The sequence below is a fragment of the Hylobates moloch genome, unplaced genomic scaffold, assembly GCF_009828535.3.
Source record: "Hylobates moloch isolate HMO894 unplaced genomic scaffold, HMol_V3 SCAFFOLD_22, whole genome shotgun sequence".
Lineage (NCBI taxonomy): Eukaryota > Metazoa > Chordata > Mammalia > Primates > Hylobatidae > Hylobates > Hylobates moloch.
In genome coordinates, this window is record NW_026652297.1 from 10,029,521 (window position 1) to 10,051,505 (window position 21,985).

The 21,985-nt window shown below is 41.3% G+C and overlaps 1 protein-coding gene and 1 long non-coding RNA gene across 3 annotated transcripts in view; one reads left to right on the forward strand and one right to left on the reverse strand.

The window, feature by feature from the left end:
• Positions 1–4,509, forward strand: part of LOC131382279 (uncharacterized) — a 135,471-nt gene extending 130,962 nt beyond the window's left edge. For both annotated transcript variants that reach the window (XR_009211588.1, XR_009211589.1), the window contains one exon: positions 4,396–4,509. This is a non-coding gene — a long non-coding RNA (uncharacterized LOC131382279). The remainder of the gene's footprint in view (positions 1–4,395) is intronic.
• CLSTN2 (calsyntenin 2) overlaps positions 1–21,985 on the reverse strand; it is a 643,984-nt gene that overhangs the window by 29,546 nt on the left and 592,453 nt on the right. The window contains exon 9 of the mRNA XM_032143419.2: positions 4,453–4,615. Coding sequence (XP_031999310.1) covers positions 4,453–4,615 — 163 coding nt within the window. The remainder of the gene's footprint in view (positions 1–4,452; positions 4,616–21,985) is intronic.

A 21,985-nucleotide genomic window follows, 5' to 3' on the forward strand; every position in this document is an offset into this window, starting at 1 on the left:
ATCATGTCTTATTGAAAGATCTTTTGATATTTTCATCCAAGACAAAAATTGGCTTCAAGGAGGATGTGAATATTTGTGGGAATCCAAGGTATTTAACAAAGCAGTGTGGTGTCCCAGGGTTTGGTCTCATCTCCTTTTCTCAGATTCCACTCCTTCTGGTTCACGTACGTTCCAGTGATAAGGAACCCTGAGTACACAGACGCCAAACTTCCCTGCCATGGCATATGGTGTTGCCTCCCTTACCTTCCTAGTGAACTGTTAGACATTCTATAAAGCCCAATTTTAAAGATCTTAAGAATTTTTCCTTTGCTGAATATTCACCAGTGGGTTGTCATTTCTCTAGAGAAAATACTCAAATCTTCTCATGGCCCAAAACACTGCATGATCAGGTTCCTATCTACATCTCAAGCCCCACTTTCCACATACCTGTCTTCTGACTATTTTCCAGCTTCATTTACTTTTCTGACCATCAGTGAACCTGTGAGGTCAGGGTCTATATGTGAGGGTTAGTCCTGAGGAAGGAGAAAAACTCAGTGCATGCAAGGAGCTATGGGAAAGCCAGGGCCACAGAAGCTAGATCATGCTATGGTCTTGCAGATTGTCTACAGTGTCGGTCTTAGATGAAAGGCTCAGAGAAGGTTGTGGAGGAGTGGGGGGGACAGGGAGATGTTCTAAAATTTACACAATCATTCAAGCAAAACATGCCAAGCACACTAGATGTGCCTAGCATCTAGTCCTTACAGGAATCCTGTGAGGTGGGTCTTACTTATATTTCATAGATTAAAAATAAAATACAAACTCCACGAAGTTAAGGACACTACTGGGTACATACAGCTAGTAGATGGCAAGGCTGGGATTTGATTTGAGGTCACTTCTTTTTTTAACCCCAAAGCTGAAACTCTTTTATTGTTCCTTGGTGGGTCACTTAGGTTTTACGTAATAAAAGATTAGTAAGGGGAACGCAGCATTCTTGTGTGTTTTTAAAAATTTATTACAGGGTTGTCATATGTCTCAGGAGTTAAAGGGTTTGTAGCATTTGTATCAGTACACATTAGCTCCTGCCTTTTTCCAAACATAATTACATAAGCAAAATGACCAATTAGCAATAGAGGGCAGTGAGACACAGTGAAAAGAGCATAGGCATTGGAGGCTTGAGGTTGGGCATATTCAACTGAGTGACTTTGGGTAAACTCCTTCATCTCTGAGCCTCAGTTTCCTTATCTACAAATTGTGACAAATAACATTTTATTTCAGAACTGTAAACACCCCACGTGTATAAAGGGCCTCCTTGCAATGACAGCTCTTAAAGTTTCCACAAGGAAACAACATAAGGCACTTCTGTTCACAGTTAACTTGCCAAAGCAAGTCCCATGACCACACCTAACTCTAAGGAAGATCAGTCCTAGCATATATCTGGAAGAAGGACCAAAAAGACTTAGTGAACACCCTTGTCGTCATTCTTTCTACTACATTCTTTGAAAGTCAATGTATACTTGGGTTTCCTGTTTGAAATCATTTTTGTGGAATGGCTTTTAAATAAATTGTAATGAGATGTAATAGTAGAGCAGCTATTTATGGAGTGACAATGCCCTCTTCAGATGTGGCCTAGAAGGATACTAAGGAAGGAAACATCTTCCAGGGAACGGAATAAAGGACCACGAATAATATTTCCCACCCTAAGGGAGGGGCCCTTATAACATCTGCCCCAAGGGATTTCATAATTGCTATGGACCGAAGACTGCTGTATTGCTCCCTCTTAGTGAAAGAGTTTTCTGGTTGGTCTGCCTCATTCTACTGTTGTATGGTATGTGTGCACGAGCACATATACAGATGCATGAATGTGTGTGTGTTGGCGGGGAGGGCATGGTGGTTGCACTGGTGGAAAGTAATTTGTCCTATTAGTATATAGGTCTCCACATCAAGTGCAGCTACATCGTGGCCTGCTATAGGCCTCTGTGCATCTCACCCTGACGAGGAGATCACTAGAAATCACTCAGAAAGCTTGGACATTGAGCCTGGAACCAGGAAGAAGTGAGAATGTGGGCATGTCCCATTTAAGGAAGGAAGGGAGTATTTTCTACATGGGAAAGACAGCCAAACAAATATCTATTGGCCTGGTGGACAAACTGTGGTGTTCATCAATGTTAATACAATATTTTCAATTTTTCTTCTAGATATGGTGTAGATTTCAGTTTCTTGCCCTGATGTAGTTAGATGTGGCCTTCTGACTTGCTTTGGCCAATAAAATATGAATAAAAATTATTGGCATCACTCGTAGGTGGAAGCTTTAAGAGTTTGTGCACATTTGCCATGTTTTCTTTTCTTCTTGCTACGTATCCAGCCATGCAATGTGGCTGCTCTGTCTACTGACTGTGGATAAGGCAGAAAAGAGCCCTCATTGATTTTCAGTAAATATGAAGTGAGAATTATTTTAGGAACTGAGAGTAGGGGCTTGTTGTCATTGCAGTGCAACTTAGCTTATTCTTATTGATTTTAGTTCCTTATAAAATCACATTTTATTTTGTGGGGCTACTTCCCCACTCTGGGCAGTAGGCATATAACTCAGCAGCAGTTGCTGTAGCTGGCCTTGCGGACATGGGGGCGGGTTTCCGTTGCACACTCGGGTGACAGGGATTCAAATGTGGTTTCTGAGGGGCTCTTGAGAAGAAGCATGGTAACGTGGAAGGGGACATGATTAGGGCAGTGTTCTCTTAGGGGCATTATCCAGGCTATGTTCTGTAACACCCACAGGCTGGTTGGAGTGTCTAGCTGGGACACTAAGCCACACCAGGGGGCCATTTCTCTAGCATAGTTGTGTTCAGTGTTATTGATTCCTCTGCAACCTCCGAATTACTGCCCTGCTGTACTAGATAGTTTCATGAACTCTTGCCAGGTGACACGGTCTACCTGGCATTCTGAAGTTACTCTCATTGCCAAGCTCTACTGAAATAATAAACATTTTGCTATCATGTGACACATGTGAGACATCAAGTAGGTGGGCTTAGCTCAAAAACACTTTCTCTTGCCTCATTTATACCTTATCTCCTTCCTGGGTTTTGAATCTCTAGTGCTTCCAGGCTGCACTGTATGCACTCCTTTCCATCTTCTTTTACATGGAGCTGCCCATAACTCACTTTGTCCAACCTACAGGGGCATGTGTCTTTCCTAGTTCACTCATGGGTCAGTTGGTCTTCTGAAGGCATATTCTTTTTTTTTTTTTTTGGAGATGGAGTCTCGTTCCATCACCCAGGCTGGAGTGCAGTGGCCCGATCCCAGCTCACGGCAAGCTCCGCCTCCTGGGTTCACACCATTCTCCTGCCTCAGCCTCCTGAGTAGCTGGGACTACAGGCGCCCCCCACCACGCCTGGCTAATTTTTTGTATTTTTTTAGTAGAGATGGGGTTTCACCGTGTTAGCCAGGATGGTCTCGATCTCCTGACCTCGTGATCTGCCTGCCTTGGCCTCCCAAAGTGCTGGGATTACAGGTGTGAGCCACTGCGCACAGCCGGCATATTCTTATACTATAGCCCACCTCTATCCCCAGCCCCTCATGGTGAAGAGTCAAAGTCACAAATCTTGGTAATTTTCACAGAATCCATCAGCACAAGGTTGTGTCATATCTCAAAGTACTAATCTGCTTATTTGGGGAGCATTTTCATTTCCTTCTGCTCTCTTACTGGTACTTCAAAGCATACCCGGCCCTTAAAGGAGCTGAGACAAAGACTCCAGCAGACCTGAGTGAGAGACAGAAAGATCACATGCATGCTTGGAGAGCTGGGTTTCCTGATCCCAAGGAGGAGATTAGCCTGGGTTTGGGGATTAGGAGAGAGGCAACGGCACAGGAAGAGAGGAGGGGGCAGACACCTTCAAGTGGGAAGGCATAAAGGGCCTCTGTCCTTAGATGCCAAGGAAGGCACTGAGGGCTGAGCTGACCTTGAGAGTGGCTTTCTGTGGCCTCATGGCTTGTGCACAAGCTGCCTTCCACAGCCCCAGGCAAGTCCTGGGCATTTGTGAGTTCCCAGAACAGAGGGTTTGGGGCTTAAACAATTTGTGTGGGGATAAAGGGAGATCCTTGGTTCCTGATCAGCCTAGCACTCATCAGAGCCAACCAGAATTTTGAACACAAGATTCTATACTCAGTTTTTTTTCTCTGTATAGCCCCAGTTTGGAAATGAATAAGAGTTCAAAACAATAAAATACATTAGCAACTCAGAGACAACCATGAAACTGCTCATGTCGATCTAAAATCAAAATCTGGCCTTAAGCTTGTTATTATACAATACATTTAGTTTGTGGATTTATACTTATTTTTATATGTCTTGCATTTTTTTTTGTAAGGGGTAGTAATTTTTCTAGCCTATTCTCACACCACTTGCTTTTCCTTTTTCTCTACCAGTATCTTCCAAGAACTATTCACAAACAGGTCAGAGAAAAGGGTTTCACTTAGGATTACCTTGCCAACAAGCGCCGACTGTGAGTTGCATGGCTATGTGAGATGGATGAATGGGCCAGTCGTTGGTCACCAGGTATGGTTCATATGTTGCTCCATCCATGTATAAGGTTACCACAGGAAACTCCACATTGATGACATAGTAGTGCCACTCTTTGTCACAAATCTAAGAAAATGAAAGAGAAGCAACATTTAAAATTGAATATGTAATAAAACATCAAACAGGCTTTTACTCTATGAAAGGAGAACAACACATTTTTGGGTCAACAATTTTTATTGCAAAGTACTCAAGGAATATAACAGTTGATATACACTGAAGTTATAGAAGCTCATCATCAAACATGATGGGGCAAACTGTGGGAAAGAGAAACACCCAAGAATCTGATCATCAGGCAGATAGTGGATGATGGGGAGAATTTTCAGCCTTACCTTGGTGCACCTGGGGAGGCAGAGGAGAACCACAAGTGGGTCCTACTGGCCTGGACTCAGTGCAGGGCACCCTTTCACAACCTTTTAAACCCAAGACTCCTGGTCTCAGGACTGGGAATCTTGTGTCAAAATTGCCAGTTGGCTCTGATGATTGCTAGGCTGATCAGGAACCAAGGATCTCCCTTTATCCCCACATGGGTTGTTTAAGCCCCAAACCCTCTGTTCTGGGAACCCACAAGTGCCCAGGGCTACAGAAGGCAGCTTAGTGGATGGGTAGAGATGCTGAGGGGCTGGAACAGAGTCACAATTCTTAACCTCAAGGGACTGAACTCATACAGCATGAGACAAGATAGAAACCAAGATGGGCATGTCTCAGAAAGGGAGATGGGAGCATGAAAGGTGGCAAGACTAGCGAACGATGTCATCTCCTGTCTCATCCCTAAGCAAATGCCTTGGGAGTCATGCTGGACTCTCCTTCACACTCCCTGTAATCCCCCCACACCCTGTGGAGACAACCTCTGAAATGTCTGTCATCTGCATCCTCTTGTCTCCATCGACTCTGCCATCTGTGGCAGAGGAGACAGATGAGTTCTGAATGAAGGTGACTCCAAGATGAGGGCATCAAAGCCCTCCCTACAATTCCACGCTGGATTAAATGTGCTGTTTGTCATGAATAGATAACACCAATAGGGATGCTAAATAATCTTTCTCCTTTCATTTTGAAATAAGATTTTTTTCATTAATGTTCTTTTTATATTGTCCTGTCTCATGTCTCAGAAAATTGCTCCTTTTGAAGCCCATTAGTCTGATAAAGCCTGATGAATATTTTAGGGGACTTCGGGAGGTAAGCAGGAGGGATCCAGGCAGATCTCTGTGAAATTCTGTTATACTCTGTGAGAGGTTCTGACCCAGTTTCCACTCCCCTCATGCTCGATGCCCTGGACCAAACCCTGGGCTGGGTGCAGGGCTCTCAAGCTAGGCCTGTTATTGGGGTGGGGTGACCCCAAGACATACAGGTGGCACACAGGCAGACCTGAACACAGAGTGCAGGGCTGATAGACTAGTAGAGAACTACATATTTGAATCAAGCACCCAACCGAAAGAGGTAGGAGCACTCTGGGCTTGGGGTTTGCAATCAAGGATAGCCAAGCAACAGAGGTAACCTGGAATGTGGTTCATATCCTGAGGATATTCCCAGAGGTATCTGGAAACCTCTGGTCAGGCCCAGGGCAGGGAGGAAGCAGGTGACAGTGAGGTAACCCTGACCATACCCCATGCCCTGTGGAATGTAGGCAGAGTGCTAAGAACCAACCAGACAGCACTCGGGGGCTCCCCCATCCTGGCCTCCATCACTGCCCTCACAGTGACCATCCTCTCTGTGTGACTGGCATGTTGAATCCATGTGCTTTAGCTGGCTCTACAGCAATCCACATCTGCTAAAGCTGGATGGACAATAATCCTCTGGCATTATTTCATTTACAACGCTTAGCATTTTGGTAGGACAACATAAAAAATTGCAAAGAAGTAATTCTATAACTCAACAGTAGCAGCATCCCCTCTCAACATTACCATTTTATTCCTAGGTGTTTTTTCTCCAGTTCTTCCAAAGTGTGCTGCATTGAATAACAGCCCCCATGATGCCCGGCATCAAAACAGTGATTCTCAAACTATAATAACTTTTCAACCTTACTGAAAAATAGAACTTTTCTATTTATAGCATTCCTATAAACATCCTGTGAAACAACAGCTGGGAAAGGTCTATTTGGATCACCCTGCATAAGAATTTGAGAGTTTGCATATTTCATTTAGCATCAGCACTAAAATGCCTTTACAAATTTCATTTTAAGTAGCTGTGTAATATGGCTATACTATACTTATTTCCAGATATTAATTATGTAACAGCTATTATAAATGGTACTGTAATGAATTTCTTGTGTATAAATATTTGTTTGCATTTCTGATTATATCCTTAGGAAAGATTCCTGGAAATGGAATTACTGGGTCAAAGGCTGGAGGTATTTTTAAGACTCTTGATACAAATTATCAATGTTTGTTTCTGCAAAGGTTACGCCTATTTATACTCCTACTCACAGAGGGTAAAAGAGCTTATGCATTGTACCCTTGCCACACTGAGTACTAAAAAAAAATAAATAAAAATCCTATTAATATAAAAGGGACACATTTTATCTCATTTTAATATGGGTCACAAAAGAGGGCAAGATTTATATTCTCCAACATCAACAGGGAGAGCACTGTTGGTGTGAAGAACAGCCTCAGCCAAGAGTCAGAGGTAGGAATGCTTGGGAGCTGCCCCGGTGAGCTCCTAATTGGGCTTCTAAACAATCTTTTAGCTCATACAAAGCTTATGCCTGCAGAGTTTTTCCACAAGTAATCTATGACAGCAGCTAAAGGAAATGCCTAATTAGGGTTTTATAAATGTGGATCTATGATCAGAAAGAGACCTACATTGACCCTCTGCTAGAACTGCAGGGACAAACTGTAATTGAAACATGATCAAGCCAGGAGGCAGCTAAAATAAATGTGTCAATGCATAGTTCAACCAAGAAAGAAGAAAATTCAGCAAAGTGACCTTTCCTTGGGGGAGAGAAGAACTTTAATTCCCGACTGTTCATGAATCACTGGTGTATCCAGTCACACCAAGCATGTCCAAGCTCCAAGAATGTCTGACACCATCCCCCGGAATGATGCCTAAGGCCTTGCCTAGTCCAAAGACACATGAATCTCTGGACACCTGCAGATGTGCTCCCAAGGCAGGTAGCTGCAACATAGCTGGTAAGTGACTCAGAGACCAGAGACCCAGGGATACACACGTTCAGGAAGGGTAGCAGGGACAATGCCAAAGGAGGTCTGAGTTAGGAGTGTGCTGGAATTTCAGTGTGAGTCAGGGGCTAGGGAAACCTCCCATGAGATGAGGAGGAGAAAATCAGGTGAGAGGTTCTCTATGTAGTTGCTGACTGGTTGATCCAAGTGTTATATAAGTGGCCAAATTGGAAGTTCTGACTTGGTTTCCCCAGGAAATCAGGTGTTTTTGAATGCAGCTATTCAACATAAGATACATTCACCTACCAACTACTATCTGCCAACTATTATGTCTACTAGGTGCTGCAAGAGATACAGAGGTTTTGAGATAGGTCCTTTGCTTTCAAGATTTTCAATCTAATGGAGGGGGTGTATCAAGTACACAAAATCTTCAAATGTAATGAAACTTGAGATAAGTGTTGTAGACCAGGTGCAAGGCACTGTGAGGTCCCAGGGAATGGAGAGATTCTTTCCAGCTTGGAGAAGGTGGAATTTAGGGTGGATATTGAAGAACTGTTAATATTTCATTAGGAATAGATGGCAAGTAATAAGTTCTAAGGCAATGAAGCAGAAATCTCTTATTCCTCTATTCATTCATCTGTTTTTTTATTGTCAGAGGTACTAGGTTTGGGGACATATAAAGATACACACATTCACTCATTAACTCCTACAGACATTTACTAAATGCACATCCTACTTTGTGAACAAAAAAAGCACCCACCTTTATGGAGCTTATAGTCCAGTCATGGAATTGACAAAAAGACTTATAACAGATAGGGATTCATATCCAGCACAGATTTGTGCAAGGTGCCATGTTAACCCTGTTGAGGTAGATGAGGAGGACAGAGTTTGAGGGTGTCAGGCTGCATTTGTGAAAGGTGAAGAGTGTGCAATAAGGCTGCAAGGAGAGATTTGAAACTGAGGACTTGGATTGCTTTTATTCTGTAGGCAATGGGAGATCTGGAGGCTTCTAAGTGGGAGAAGGGGGTGATAGTCATAAAAACAATCAATCAATCTTGGAACATGCTTTTCAGTATTGAAGCAGCTTTTCATATTCTTCCTTATACTATTTAATCTTCAGCACAACCCTATAAAATAGGAGGACCAATTCTGTCTTAGGCACTATTAGAAAATTAAGGAGAAAGAAATGACATTATTTCTCAAGATAATTTCAACTTTTATTTTAGATTGAGGGGTACATATGCAGATTGTTACATGGGTATATTGTGTGACTCTGAGGTTTGAGGTAAAAATGATCCTATCACACAGGTAATACCCAAGCGTAATACCCAATAGGTGGTTTTTCAACCCATTCCCCTGTCTTTCCCTCCCCCATCTATTAGTCCCAGTGTCTATCATTCCTATATTTATGTCTATGGGTATCCAATGTTTAGCTTCCACTTATAAGTGAAAAAATGTGGTGTTTGTTTGGTTTTCTTTTTTTTGTGTTAATTTGCTTAGAATAATGGCCTTTGGCTCCATCTGTGTTGCTGCAAAGGACATGATTTAATTCTTTCTTATGACTGCATAGTATTCCATGGTATATATGTACCACATTTTCTTTATTCAGTCCACTGTTGATGGGCACCTAGGTTGGTTCCGTGTCTTTGCTATTATGAACAGTGCTGTGATGAACATACAAATGCATGTATCTTTTTGGTAAAACAATTTGTTTTCTTCTGAATATATATCCAGTAATGGGATTGCTGGGTCAAATTGTAATTCTGTTTTAAGTTCCTTGAGAAATTTCCAAACTGCTTTCCACAGTGGCTGAACTAGTTTGCATTCTCACTAACAAACAGTATATTCCTTTCTCTCCATAGCCTTGCCAGCATCTGTTATTTTTGACATTTTAATAATTGCCATTCTGACTGGTATGAGATGATATCTCTTTATGGTTTTGATTTGAATTTTTCTGATGATTAATGATGGGCATTTTTTTCATATTTTTCTTGGCCACTTTTACATCTTCCTTTGAGAAGTATCTGTTCCTATCCTTTGCCCATTTTTAAATGAGATTATTTGTTTTTACTAGTTGATTTATGTTCCTTGTAGATTCTGGATATTAGAATTTTGTTACATGCATAGTTTATGAATATTTTCTCCCATCCTGTAGGCTGTTTACTCTGTTGATAAATTCTTTTGCTCCGAAGAAGCCCTTTAATTTAATTAGCTCCCACTTGTCAATTTTTGTTTTTCTTGCAATTGCTTTTGGGGACTTAGACATAAATTCTTTGCCAAAGCTGATGTTGAGAAGGGTAGTTCTTAGGTTTTCTTCTAGGATTTTTATAATTGGGGTTTTATATTTAAATCTTTAACCCATTTTGAGTTAATTTTTGTATATGATGAGAGGTAGGAGTCCAGCTTCATTCTTTTCCATATGGCTAGCCCGTTATCCCAACACCATTCATTGAATAGAGTGTCCTTATTCCATTGGTTGTTTTTGTCTATTTTGCTGAAGATCAGATGGCTGTAGATGTGCAGGTTTATTTCTGGGTTCTGTATTCTGTTCCATTGGTCTATGTGTCTGGTTTTGTACCAGTACCATGCTGTTTTTGTTACTGTTGCCTTATGGTATAATTTGAAGTCGAGTAATGTGATGCCTCCAGTTTTTTTGTTGTTTTTTGGCTCAGTATTGCTGTGGTTGTTTGGTTTTTGTTTGTTTAATATAAATTTATGAGTAAATTTTTCTAATTCTGTAAAAAATGACATTGGTATTTTGATAGGGATAGCATTTAATGTATAAATTGCTTTGGGCAGTATGGCCATTTTAATGATATTGATCCTTCCAATCCTTAAGCATGAAATGTTTTCCCATTTCTTTGTGTTATCTCTGATTTCTTTCAGCAGTGCTTGGTAGTTTTTTTTGCAGAGATCTTTTACCTCCTTGGTTAGATGAATTCCCAGGTATTTCCTTTATTTTGTGGCTATTGTAGATGGGATTGTGTTCCTGATTTGGTTCTCAGCTAGAACATTATTGGCATATAGAAATGCTACTAATTTTTGTACATTAATTTTGTATCCTGAAACTTTATCAGTTCCAGGAGCCTTTTGGCAGAGTCTTTAGGGTTTTCTAAGTGAGGAATCATAGCATTTGAAAAGAGAGATGGTTTGACGACTTCTTTTTCTATTTGGATGCATTTTATTTCTTTCTCTTGCCTAATTGCTCTGACTAGGACTTCCAGTACTATGTTGAATAGGAGTGGTGAGAGTAGGTGTCCTTGTCTTGTTCTAGTTCTCAAGGGGAAAGGTTCCTCTTGGGCTTTTCTCCATTTAGTATAATGTTGGCTGTGGGTTTGTCATAGATGGCCCTTAATATTTTGAGATATGATCCTTTGATGCCTAGTCTGTTGAGGGTTTTTATCATGAAGGGATGCTGGATTTTATCAAAGGCTTTTTCTGCATCTATTAAGATAATTGTGTGGTTTTTGATTCTGTTCACATGGTGAATCACATTTATAGATTTGCATGTGTTGAATCAACCTTGCATCCCAGGAATAAAACCTTCTTGAATGTGGCGACTTAACTTCGTGATGTGCTGCTGTATTCAGTTTGCTAGTATTTCACTGGGGATTTTTACATCTATGTTCATCATGGATATTGGCCTGAAGCTTTCTTTTTATATTGTGTCTCTGCCAGATTTTTGTATCAGAATGATGCTAGCTTCATAGAATGAGTTAGGGAGGAGCTCCTTCTCTTCAATTTTTTGGAATAGTTTCAGTAAGATTGGTATCAGTTCTTTGCAGATCTGATAACGGGCTGTGAATCCATCTGGTCGAGGGCTCTTTTTGGTTAGTAGGTTTTTAAAATTTCAGAATTCATTATTCATCTGTTCAGGTTAACACGTGATTCCTAGTTCAATCTTGGGAGATTGTGTGTTACCAGGAATGTATCCACTTTCTCTAGATTTCCTAGTTTATATGCATAGAGGTTTTCATAATGGTCTCTGAGGATCTTTTGCTTTTTGTGGGATTGATTATAATGTCATCTTTGTCATTTCCAATTATGTTTGTTGGGATCTTCTCTTTTCATTTGTTAATCTAGCTAGCGCTCTATCAATCTTGTTTATTCTTTCGAAAAAGCAACTCTTGGTTTTATTGATCTTTTATATGGACTTTTGGGTCTAATTTTGTTCAGTTCTCCTCTGATGTTAGTTATTTCTTTTCTTCTGCTATCTTTGGAGTTCAATTGTTCTTTTTCTCCCCTTCTTCCTCTAGGTGTGATGTTAGATTGTTAAATTGAAATCTTTCTAAGCTCTTAATGAAGGCATTTTTAGTGCTATACACTTTCCTCTTAACACAACTTTAGCTGCATCCCAAAGATTTTGGTAAGTTGGGTCACCATTTTCAATAATTTCAAAGAATTTTTTGATTTCTGCCTTAATTTTGTTGTTCACCCAAGGGTTATTCAGGAGCGAGTTGTTTAATTTCCATGTTTTCATGCAGTTTTGAGAGATCTTGGTATTGATTTCTATTTTTGCTGCATTGCAGTATTGAGAGTGTGCTTAGTATGGTTTTGATTTTTTTGAATTTATTGAGACTTGCTTTATGGCTGAGCATGTGATCGATCTTAGAATATGTTCCATGTGCAGATAAGAAGAATGTATGTTCTGTGGTTGTTGGGTGGAGTAGTCTGTAGATGTCTCTTAGGTCCAGTTGGTCAAGTGTCTAGTTTAATGCCAGAATTTTATTGTTTGTTTTCTGCCTCAATGATCTATCTAACACTGTCAGCGGGCTGTTGAAGTCCCTCACAATTGTGTGGCTGAAGTGATATGATATCTTAACTCAAGGAACACATAATCTTATTGTAAGTTAGAACTAACACACACACCACTGTGGACTTCCACATATGGCCTCTTGTATTTTCACTTCACATGTAACCAATGTCAGCTTCACATACTCACTTCCAAATCAGGATCTTGAGCAGAGAATCATCTTCTAAATGGTGTACTTGCATGTCAGAGTATCTCCAAATTGCCCCACTTGGATGTTCTACAGGTACTTCAAACACATTGTGTCCAAGTTTGAGTTCAATGTTTCCCACGCTACAGCCTAGCCTGCTCCCTCTCCTGTGATCCCTGGCCTCGGTAAACACTCCCTCATGCAATCTGTTATCCAAGCCAGAATACTGCCATTGCTTTTGAATTCCCCTACTCTTTCTCCACTTCCTTTACCACACAGTTCTGATAATGCTTTTATCTTATCTATTCTCCCCTCATTCCTGATCTGCGCTTACAATACCCACTAGAGAGGGAAAGAGATGGATGGAGGGGTGACTGATTGAGAAAGTGAGTCTGAGACAGCCTATTGCAAGATGGAAAGGATTTGAACAGGGGAAGAGGACCATTTGTAGCAGGAGAATAATGAGAGGGCTTTGATGTGAGTGTGGTTGAACAGAGCGAGCAGTCTGCTAAGTGACCAGCTGCCCTGGGGTTTGAGGAACCACAGAAAGAGACAGACAGGATAGCAAAAGGGGTTGGTACAGGCCAAGTCTTTGGGTAATGAGTTGGGTATCACAGCTGCTTCATGAATTTCTAGGGAATCATGTTCTGACTTTGGAAAAATAAGGGAACCCTTCTAATCTTTGGGAGCCTCACGTGTGAAGTGAAGATAATAATAGTATCTATGCATAGGTTTGTTGTGTGAATTGAGCTAAGTAAGGCATATACAATGTTTAGCACACATTTTCAGCCTGACTGGATAGGGGACTGCTTTCCTTTTCCAAATAAATTGAGATGCTGGATATAATATAACATTAACAACAGAAGAAAACAAAAATAAGCTGGAAAGAGAACTCTTCAGGAATCAAAAACAAGGAAAGCATAGCTGCACCGGGGAGTTGAAACTGAGTGGCTGCTGAGGAGCTGTGGCCTACTGCCTCAGCTGGAGTTTTAAAGTCCATGAGGAGCAAGAATGGAGACCTAAGTTCTCTAAACAAAGAAAACTTGAGCTGGGATGTCTGCATAACGCCTGAAGCTTCAAAGGACTGTTTGAATTTGGGTCCCAGAATAAACACTGCGACTGCCTTAGGGATGCAGGGAGGAAGCCAACCAACCACTTTGGAATAAGTCACCTCTGAGAAGCTAGACACCCAGGCCTGCTCTGTGCACAGGTATCAAGTCCAAATGCACACAGTTTACACGCTGTAGAAATCCCGAACTCGAAACAAACTTAAAAATGCATCCTTGAAGTCTTTAGGGCACTGAGCAAAGACAAACTCAAAACCTCTCAATACAGATGTATTTACAGCTTAGGGCATGTGTTAGACAATTCCTACTAGAGATAAGCTCAGAGTAAAAGATTACAAAACAAAGAAGAAACAATTCTTTGCCTGTCTGAGAAATAGCAAACACAACAAATGATTAAACTCACATAACGGGAACCACAGGAGCAGTTTGAAAGGGAACAGGGAAAGCAGGTTTGAAAAAGAGCTGAATAAAAATTTCAGAAGGGAAATAAAAATAAATCAATAAGTTAAATATAAATGAGAAAGCTGAGAACAAAATTAGTGAATTTGAAGATGACGAGATTGTATGACAAAATGATAAATTCCAACAAATATCCTTGAAAGATGTGTGGCTGGAGGTGAGGCTGGGCTCTAGTGGACTCACATGCTACAGTAAGGAGTGTGTTACCTTATTTTAGTGCCTTGCATTCTAGAAAGCCATTCTTTACCCCAACAGCCTTATTGTGTGTTAAGTTAAGTTTAGATGACAATGGACAGAACTACAAAAGCCCCTGCTCCAAAGGACATATTTGAAGGGTCAACTTCATTTCATGAAATGGAGAGCTGTTTACCAGGAGGATTGGAACCATGCAAACCAGATTCTCTTAAGACTTGCAAGGCCATACGGCCTCAGGCCACTAATTTAAACACTAGTAAGAAGAGGCTGGACCTGGGGCCAACATGGCCAATTAAAAGCAGCTGCGGTCTGTGGCACTCACAGAGAGGAATGAAAGTGATGACTGAATTCAGCACCTTCAACTGAAATATCCAGACTCTCACATTGGGACTGACTAGGCAAACAGCCCGACCTGTAGAGAATGAAGAAAAGCAGGCTGGGGCGACAGCCACCTGGGAACAGCATGGAGCCAAGGGAAGCAGTGAGTGATCCCACCCAGGAAACCATGCTTCTCCCACAGATTTTTGCAACCTGCAGATCAGGAGATCCCTTCATTAGCCCGTGCCACCAGGGTCTCGGGTCTGACTCACAGAGGTGTGTGGAGTCCCGGCAGAGCAGCCACTCAGGCAAACACAGAGACCCAGTTTTGCATACTCTGGCCCTGGGATTCCCAGCGAGGTGGAATATCAATCCCTACATACCCCTAGGAGGCGGGCTGTATCCAGGGAGCCAAGCAGTGTCACTCTGTGGGCCCCACTTCAATGGCACCTCACAAGTTAAGACCCACTGGCTTGGAATTCCAGCCAGCCACAAGTAACAAGCTGGAATCTGCATGAGAAGGACCAAATTCCTGGGGAGAGATGTGACCATCATCTCTGTGGTTCAGTCAACTCAGCTGTTACAGCCTGCTGGCTCTGGAGAGTCCAAGGGTCTGGACAAGGAAGGGTCCCCCACAATGCAGCACAGCTGCACTACCAAAAATCAGCCAGATTTCTTATTTAAGCAGGTCTCTAATCCTGTTCCTCCTGACTGGGTGAGGCCTCCCAACAAGGGTTTCCAGCCACCTCCTATAGGTGCAGTTCTGGCTAGCAACAGGTCACTAAACCGCAGGATGGAGCTTCCAGAGGCAGGAGCAGGCTGCCATCTCTGCTCTTTCTCAGCCTTCACTGGTGATATGTCCAGGTACAGGAAAAACTGAGGCAACTAGGGTCTGGAGCAGAACCCCAGCAAACTGCAGCAGCCCTGTGGAAGGGTAGCCTGACTGTTAAAAGAAAAACAAACGCCAAATAACATCAACAAAAACCCCATTCAAAGGTCAGCAACCTCAAAGATTGAAGGTAGAAAAGCCCACAAAGATGAGAACGAATAAATGCAAAAACGCTGAAAACTCAAAAAGTCAGAGTGCCTCATCTCCTCCAAATGACTGCAACACCTCTCCAGCAAGGGCACAGAACTGAGTTGAGGCTTGCCTGAACTGACAGAAGTAGGCTTCAGAAGGTGGGTAATAATTAACTTTGCTGAGCTAAAGGAGCATGTTGTAACTCAATGCAAAAAAAAAAAAAATAATAATGCAAAGAAGCTAAAAATCATGATAAAACAATATGGGAGCTGATAGCCAGTTTAGAGAGGAACACAACATGAGACATTCATAGTGCAATCATTAGTATCAATAACAGAATAGACCAAGTGGAAAAAAGAATCTCAATGCTTGAAGACTATTTTTCTGAAATAATACAGGCAGACAAGAATAGAAAAAAAAAATGAAAAGGAATGAATGGAATCTCCAAAAAGTATGGGATTATGTAAAGAGACAGAACCTATGATTGATTGGGGTACCCGAAAGGGATGGGGAGAATGGAACCAAGTTGGAAAACATACTTGAGGATATCATCCAGAACTTCCCAAACCTAGCAAGATAGGCAAACATTCAAATTCAGGAACTGCAGAGAACCCCAGTGTGATACTCAGTGAGATCAACCCAAGACTCTTGATATGGTTTGGCTGTGTCCCCACCCAAAATCTCTTATACATGAATTATAATCCTGATAATCCCCACATGTCAAGGGTGGGACCAGGTGGAGGTAATTGGATCAGGGGGCTGTTTCCCCTGTGCTATTCTTGTGATAGTCAGTGAGTCTCATGAGATCTGATAGTTTTAGAAACATCCAGCCTTTCCCCTGCCTGCACTGACTATGCCCTGTGAAGAAGGTGCCTGTTTGTCCTTTGCCTTTCACCATGATTATAAGTTTCCTGGGGGCTTCCCAGCAATGTGGAATGGTAAGTCAAATAAATCTCTTTCCTTTATAAATTACCCAGTCTCAGGCAGTTCATTATAGTAGCATGAGAAAAGACTAATACAATTCTCCAAGGTCCAAATGAAAGAAAAATAATGTTAACAGCAGTCAGAGAGAAAGGCCAGGTCACCTACAAAGGGAAACCCATCAGACTAACAGTGGTCCTCTCAGCAGAAACCCTACAAGCCAGAAGAGACTGGGGGGCAATATTCAACATTCTTTAAGAATTTCCAACCCAGAATTTCAGAACCAGCAAAAGTTAGCTTCATAAGTGAAGGAGAAATAAGATCCTTTTCAGGCAAGCAAATGCTGAGGGAATTTGTCACCATCAGGCCAGCCTTGCAAGAGCTCCTGAAGGAAGCACTAAATATCAAAAGAAAAGACCATTACCAGCCACTACAAACAACACTGAAGTATACAAACCAGTGACACTATAAAGCAACCACATAAACAAGCCTGTGAAATAACCAGCTAGCATCATGATGACAGGATAAAATTCATACACAATACCAGCCTTAAATGTAAGTGAGCTAAATGTTCCAATTTACAGACACAGAATGGCAAGCTGGATAAAGAGCCAAGACCCGTCAGTATGCTGTCTTCCCAAGACTCATCTCACGTGCAAAGTCACACATAGGCTCAAAACAAAGGAATGGAGGAAAATTTACCAAGAAAATGGAAAACAGAAAAAAGCAGGGGTCACAATCCTACTTTAAACCAATAAAGATAAAAAAGATAAGGTAATTACATACTGGTAAAGGGTTCAATTCAACAAGAAGAGCTAACTATCCTAAATATATATGCACTCAATACAGGAGAACTATATTCATAAAGCAAGTTCTTAGAGACTACAAAGAGACTTAGACTTCCACACAATAATAGCGAGAGATTTTAACAAACCAATATTAGATCATCAAGACAGAAAATTAACAAAGATATTCAGGACCTGAACTCCACTCTGGATCAAGTGGACCTAATAGCTATCTACAGAACTCTCCACCTCAAGAATATACATTCTTCTCATTGACATATGGCACTTCTTCTAGAATTGATCACATAATCAAAGTGAAACACTACTCAGTGAATGCAAAAGAAATGAAATCATGGCAAACGGTCTCTCAGACCACAGTGCAATTAAATTAGAACACAAGATTTAAAACTTCACTCAAAACCACACAACCACATGGAAATTATACAACCTGCTCCTGAATGACTCCTGGGTAAATAATGAAATAAAGGCAGAAATCAAGAAGTCTTTTTGAAACTAACGAGAACAAAGAGACAATGTATCAGACTCTCTGGGATGCAGCTAAAGCAGTGTTAAGAGTGAAATTTATAGCACTAAATGCCCACATCAAAAAGATGGAAAGATATCAAGTTAACCTAACATCACAATTAGAAGAACCAGCAGCAAACAAACTCCAAAGCTAGAAGAAGACAAGAAATAAAGATCAGGACTCAGAATAAAAATGACAGATAGGAGGCAGGACTAACTTGCAGCTCCCACTTGGATAGACAGAGCGACATGTGGAGGCTCACTTCATGAACTTTTGCTCCAAGAACTACCCACAGGAACATACCAGGAAAGCCAAGAGAATCCACAGACCCTTTGAAGGAAGTGGATTGCTGCTGCAGGCCCCTGGAGACAGCTGACAAACTGTGATTTCCTAAAGTGTAAAAGTGTGAAAAGGAATCCTCTGCCCCTGAATTCACACCCTTACTGGGGAACCTGAAGGTCCAGATCTCCAGAGAAGGATTTGACCTTACCTGGAGCTGAGACAAATTTAGAAAGCCAAGTGAAAAACAGGAGTAGGAGAAGTAGGGGTAAGAGCCCTGGGGGCTAAGTTCCCAGGGAAGCCATTTCTGACTTTGTCTCACAGGGGTTCTAGGGGAGGGCTGCCAGAGGAAATGGGAATAGACCACAGGAAGAAGGAAATGTCTAGCTGAACTTTGTAACAATTTCAACTGAATGCGAAGTTTCCTGGAGGTGGGAGTGAATCAGGAGTGCAGACACAGAACAGAAGTTGCTACAGGTGGGAAGGCATAAGTCCTGAAAGTCCTGCTTGCTTTCTCAGCTGGCAGGCTGGTAGCTTGGGGCTAGTTCGCAGCCCAGCTCACCCACTGCCTGGAAATAAACTCGGTGCTGTCGGATAAGTATGGTGGAAGTCAGATTGGCCTTTTGGGCTACATGGAAGCTGGGTGAGGACTGTAAGTGCTGGCTTTTCCCTACTTCCCTGGTGACCTGCATGACACAGCAGAGACAGTCAGTCATAATTCCCCTGGGAACACCCCCCCCCCCCACCCCCCCCAAAGCAGCCACAGCAAGCCCCACCCATGGAGAGTCTGCACTCAGGCACACCTGACCCTGCCACCACCTGATGGTCTTTCTCTACATGCCCTGGTAGCCAAAGACAAAGGAAATAATCTCTTGGGAGCTCTATGGCCTCACCCACCACCTGATCCTCCCTATACTACCACCACAGCTGAAGCTCTCTTGAAAGCACCACCTTCTGGCTAGAAGTCAACCAACACAAAATGAGTACAATAAACAAAACCACAACCAAAGATCCTAACAGCGTCTACTTGATTCCCCTCCCACCTCCACCAGAGCAGATACTGGTATCCATGGCTGAGAGAAGTGAAGACGGTTCACATCACAGGACTCTGTAGACACTCCCCAGTACCAGCCTGGAGTCCAGTAGTTCTGCTGGGTGGCTAGATCCAGGAGAAAAATAACAATCACTGCAGTTTGGTTCTCAGGAAGCCACATCCCTAGGGGAAGGGGGAAAGTTCCACATCAAGGGAGTACCCCTTGGGACAAAAAAATCTGAACAGCAGCCCTTGAGTCCCAAATCCTCCCTCTGACATAGTCTATCCAAATAAGAAGAAACCAGAAAAACAATTCTGGCAACATAAAAAAACAAGGTTCTTTAATACCCCCAAAGTATCACACCAGCTCATCACCAATGGACCCAAACCAAGAAAAAATATCTGAATTGCCAGAAAAAATAATTCAGAAGGTAAATTATTAAGCTAATTAAGGAGGCACCAGAGAAAAGTGAAGTCCAATTTAACGAATACAACATATGAAAGGAAAAATCTTCAGTAAAATAGATAGCATAAGTGAAAAACAATCACAACTTTTGGAAAGGAGGGACACAGAGAAATGCAAAATACACTGGAAAGTCTCAGCAGTAGAATGGAACAAGTAGAAGAACGAACTTCGGGGATTGAAGACAAGGCTTTTGAATTAACTCACTGCAACAAAGTCAAAGGAGAAAGAATTGTTTCAAAAATGAACTAAGTCTCCAAGAAGTTATGTTAAATGACAAAACCTAAGATTAATTGATGTTCTTCAGGAAGAGGAGAAATCTAAAAGTTTGGAAAACATATTTGAAGGAATAATTGAGGAAAACTTTCATGGCTTTGCTAGAGATCTAGACCTCCAAATACAAAAAGCTCAAAGAACACCTTGGAAATTTATCACAAAAAGATCATTGCCTAGGCACATAGTCATCAAGCTATCTAAGGTCAAGACAAAACAAAAACAAAAAACAAAAACAAAACAAAACAAAATCTTAAGAACTGTGAGGCAAAAGCATCAGGTAACCTATAAAGAAAAACCTATCAAATTAACAGATTTCTCACCAGAAACCCTACAAGCTGGAAGGGATTGGGGCCCTATCTATCTGTAGCCTTCTTAAACAAAATAATTATCAGCCAAGACTATTGTATCCAGCAAAACTAAGCTTCATAAATGAAGGAAAGATACAGTCTTTTTCAGACAAAAAAAAAAATAAATGCCAAAAGAATTCACTACTACCAATCCAGCACTATAAGAACTTCTAAAAGGATCTCTAAATCTCGAAACATATCCTCCAAATAAACCAAAATAGAACATCCTTAAAGCATAAATCTCACAGGATCTATAACACAAAAAAACTATGAAAAAAAGCAAGGTATTCAGGCAACAAATAGCAGAATGAATAGAATAGTATCTCACATATCAATGCTGACATTGAATGTAAATGGCCTAAATGCTCCACTCAAAAAATACAGAATGGCAGAATGGATAAAAATTCACCAATCAAGTAGCTGCTGTCTTTAAGGAACTCACATAACACATAAGGACTCAACATAACTTAAGGTAAAGGGGTGGAAAAATATATTCCATGCAAATGGTCACAAATAGGGAGCAGGAGTAGCTATTCTTATATCAGAAAAGACAAACTTTAAAGCAACAGAGTTAAAAGAGACAAAGAGGAACATTATATAATGATAACAGTACTTGTCTAATAGGAAAATATCACTATCATAAATATATATGCACTTAACACTGCAGCTTTGAAATTTAGAAAACAGTTACTACTAGACCTAAGAAATGAGATAGACAGCAATACAATAATAGTGGGGGCTTTAATATTCTACCGACAGCAGTAGACATGTCCTCAAGGCAGAAAGTCAACAAAGAAACAATGTACTTTTAGAATGAATGGACTTATTTAGAGAACATTCTACTCATTGGCACATGGAACATTCTCCAAGATAGACCATATGATAGGCCACAAAACAAGTCTCAATACATTAAAGAAAATTGAAATTATATCAAATACTCTCTCAGACCACAATGAAATTGGAAATCAACTCCAAAAGAAACCCTCAAAACCATTCTAATACATAGAAATTAAATAACCTGCTCCTGAATGGTTGTTGGGTAAACAATCAAACCAAGACGAAAATTAAAAAAAATTTTGAATTGAATGATAATAGTGATACAACCTATGGAAACCTCTTGGATACAGCAAAGGCAGTGCTCAAGGAAACTTCATAGCATTAAATGCCTACATCAATAAGTCTGAAAGAGCACAAATGGACAATCTAAGGTCACACCTCAAGGAACTAGGGAAACAAGAACAAACCAAACCCAGACACAGCAGAAGAAAAGAAATAACAAAGATCAGAGCTGACTAAATGAAATTGAAACAGACAAAACAGAAAAACAATAAAAAGACTAATTAAACCAAAAGCTGATGCTTTGGGGAAAAAATAAAATTGATAGACAATTTTTTTTTTTTTTTTTTTTTTTGAGACGGAGTCTTGCTCTGTCGCCCAGACTGGAGTGCAGTGGTGCAGTGGAGCAATCTCGGCTCACTGCAAGCTCCTCCTCCCGGGTTCACGCCATTCTCCTGCCTCAGCCTCTCCGAGTAGCTGGGACTACAGGCGCCCGCCACCACACCCGGCTAATTTTTTGTATTTTTAGTAGAGACGGGGTTTCACTGTGGTCTCAGTCTCCTGATCTTGTGATCCGCCCGCCTCGGCCTCCCAAAGTGCTGGGATTACAAGCGTGAGCCACCGCGCCCGGCCTTGATAG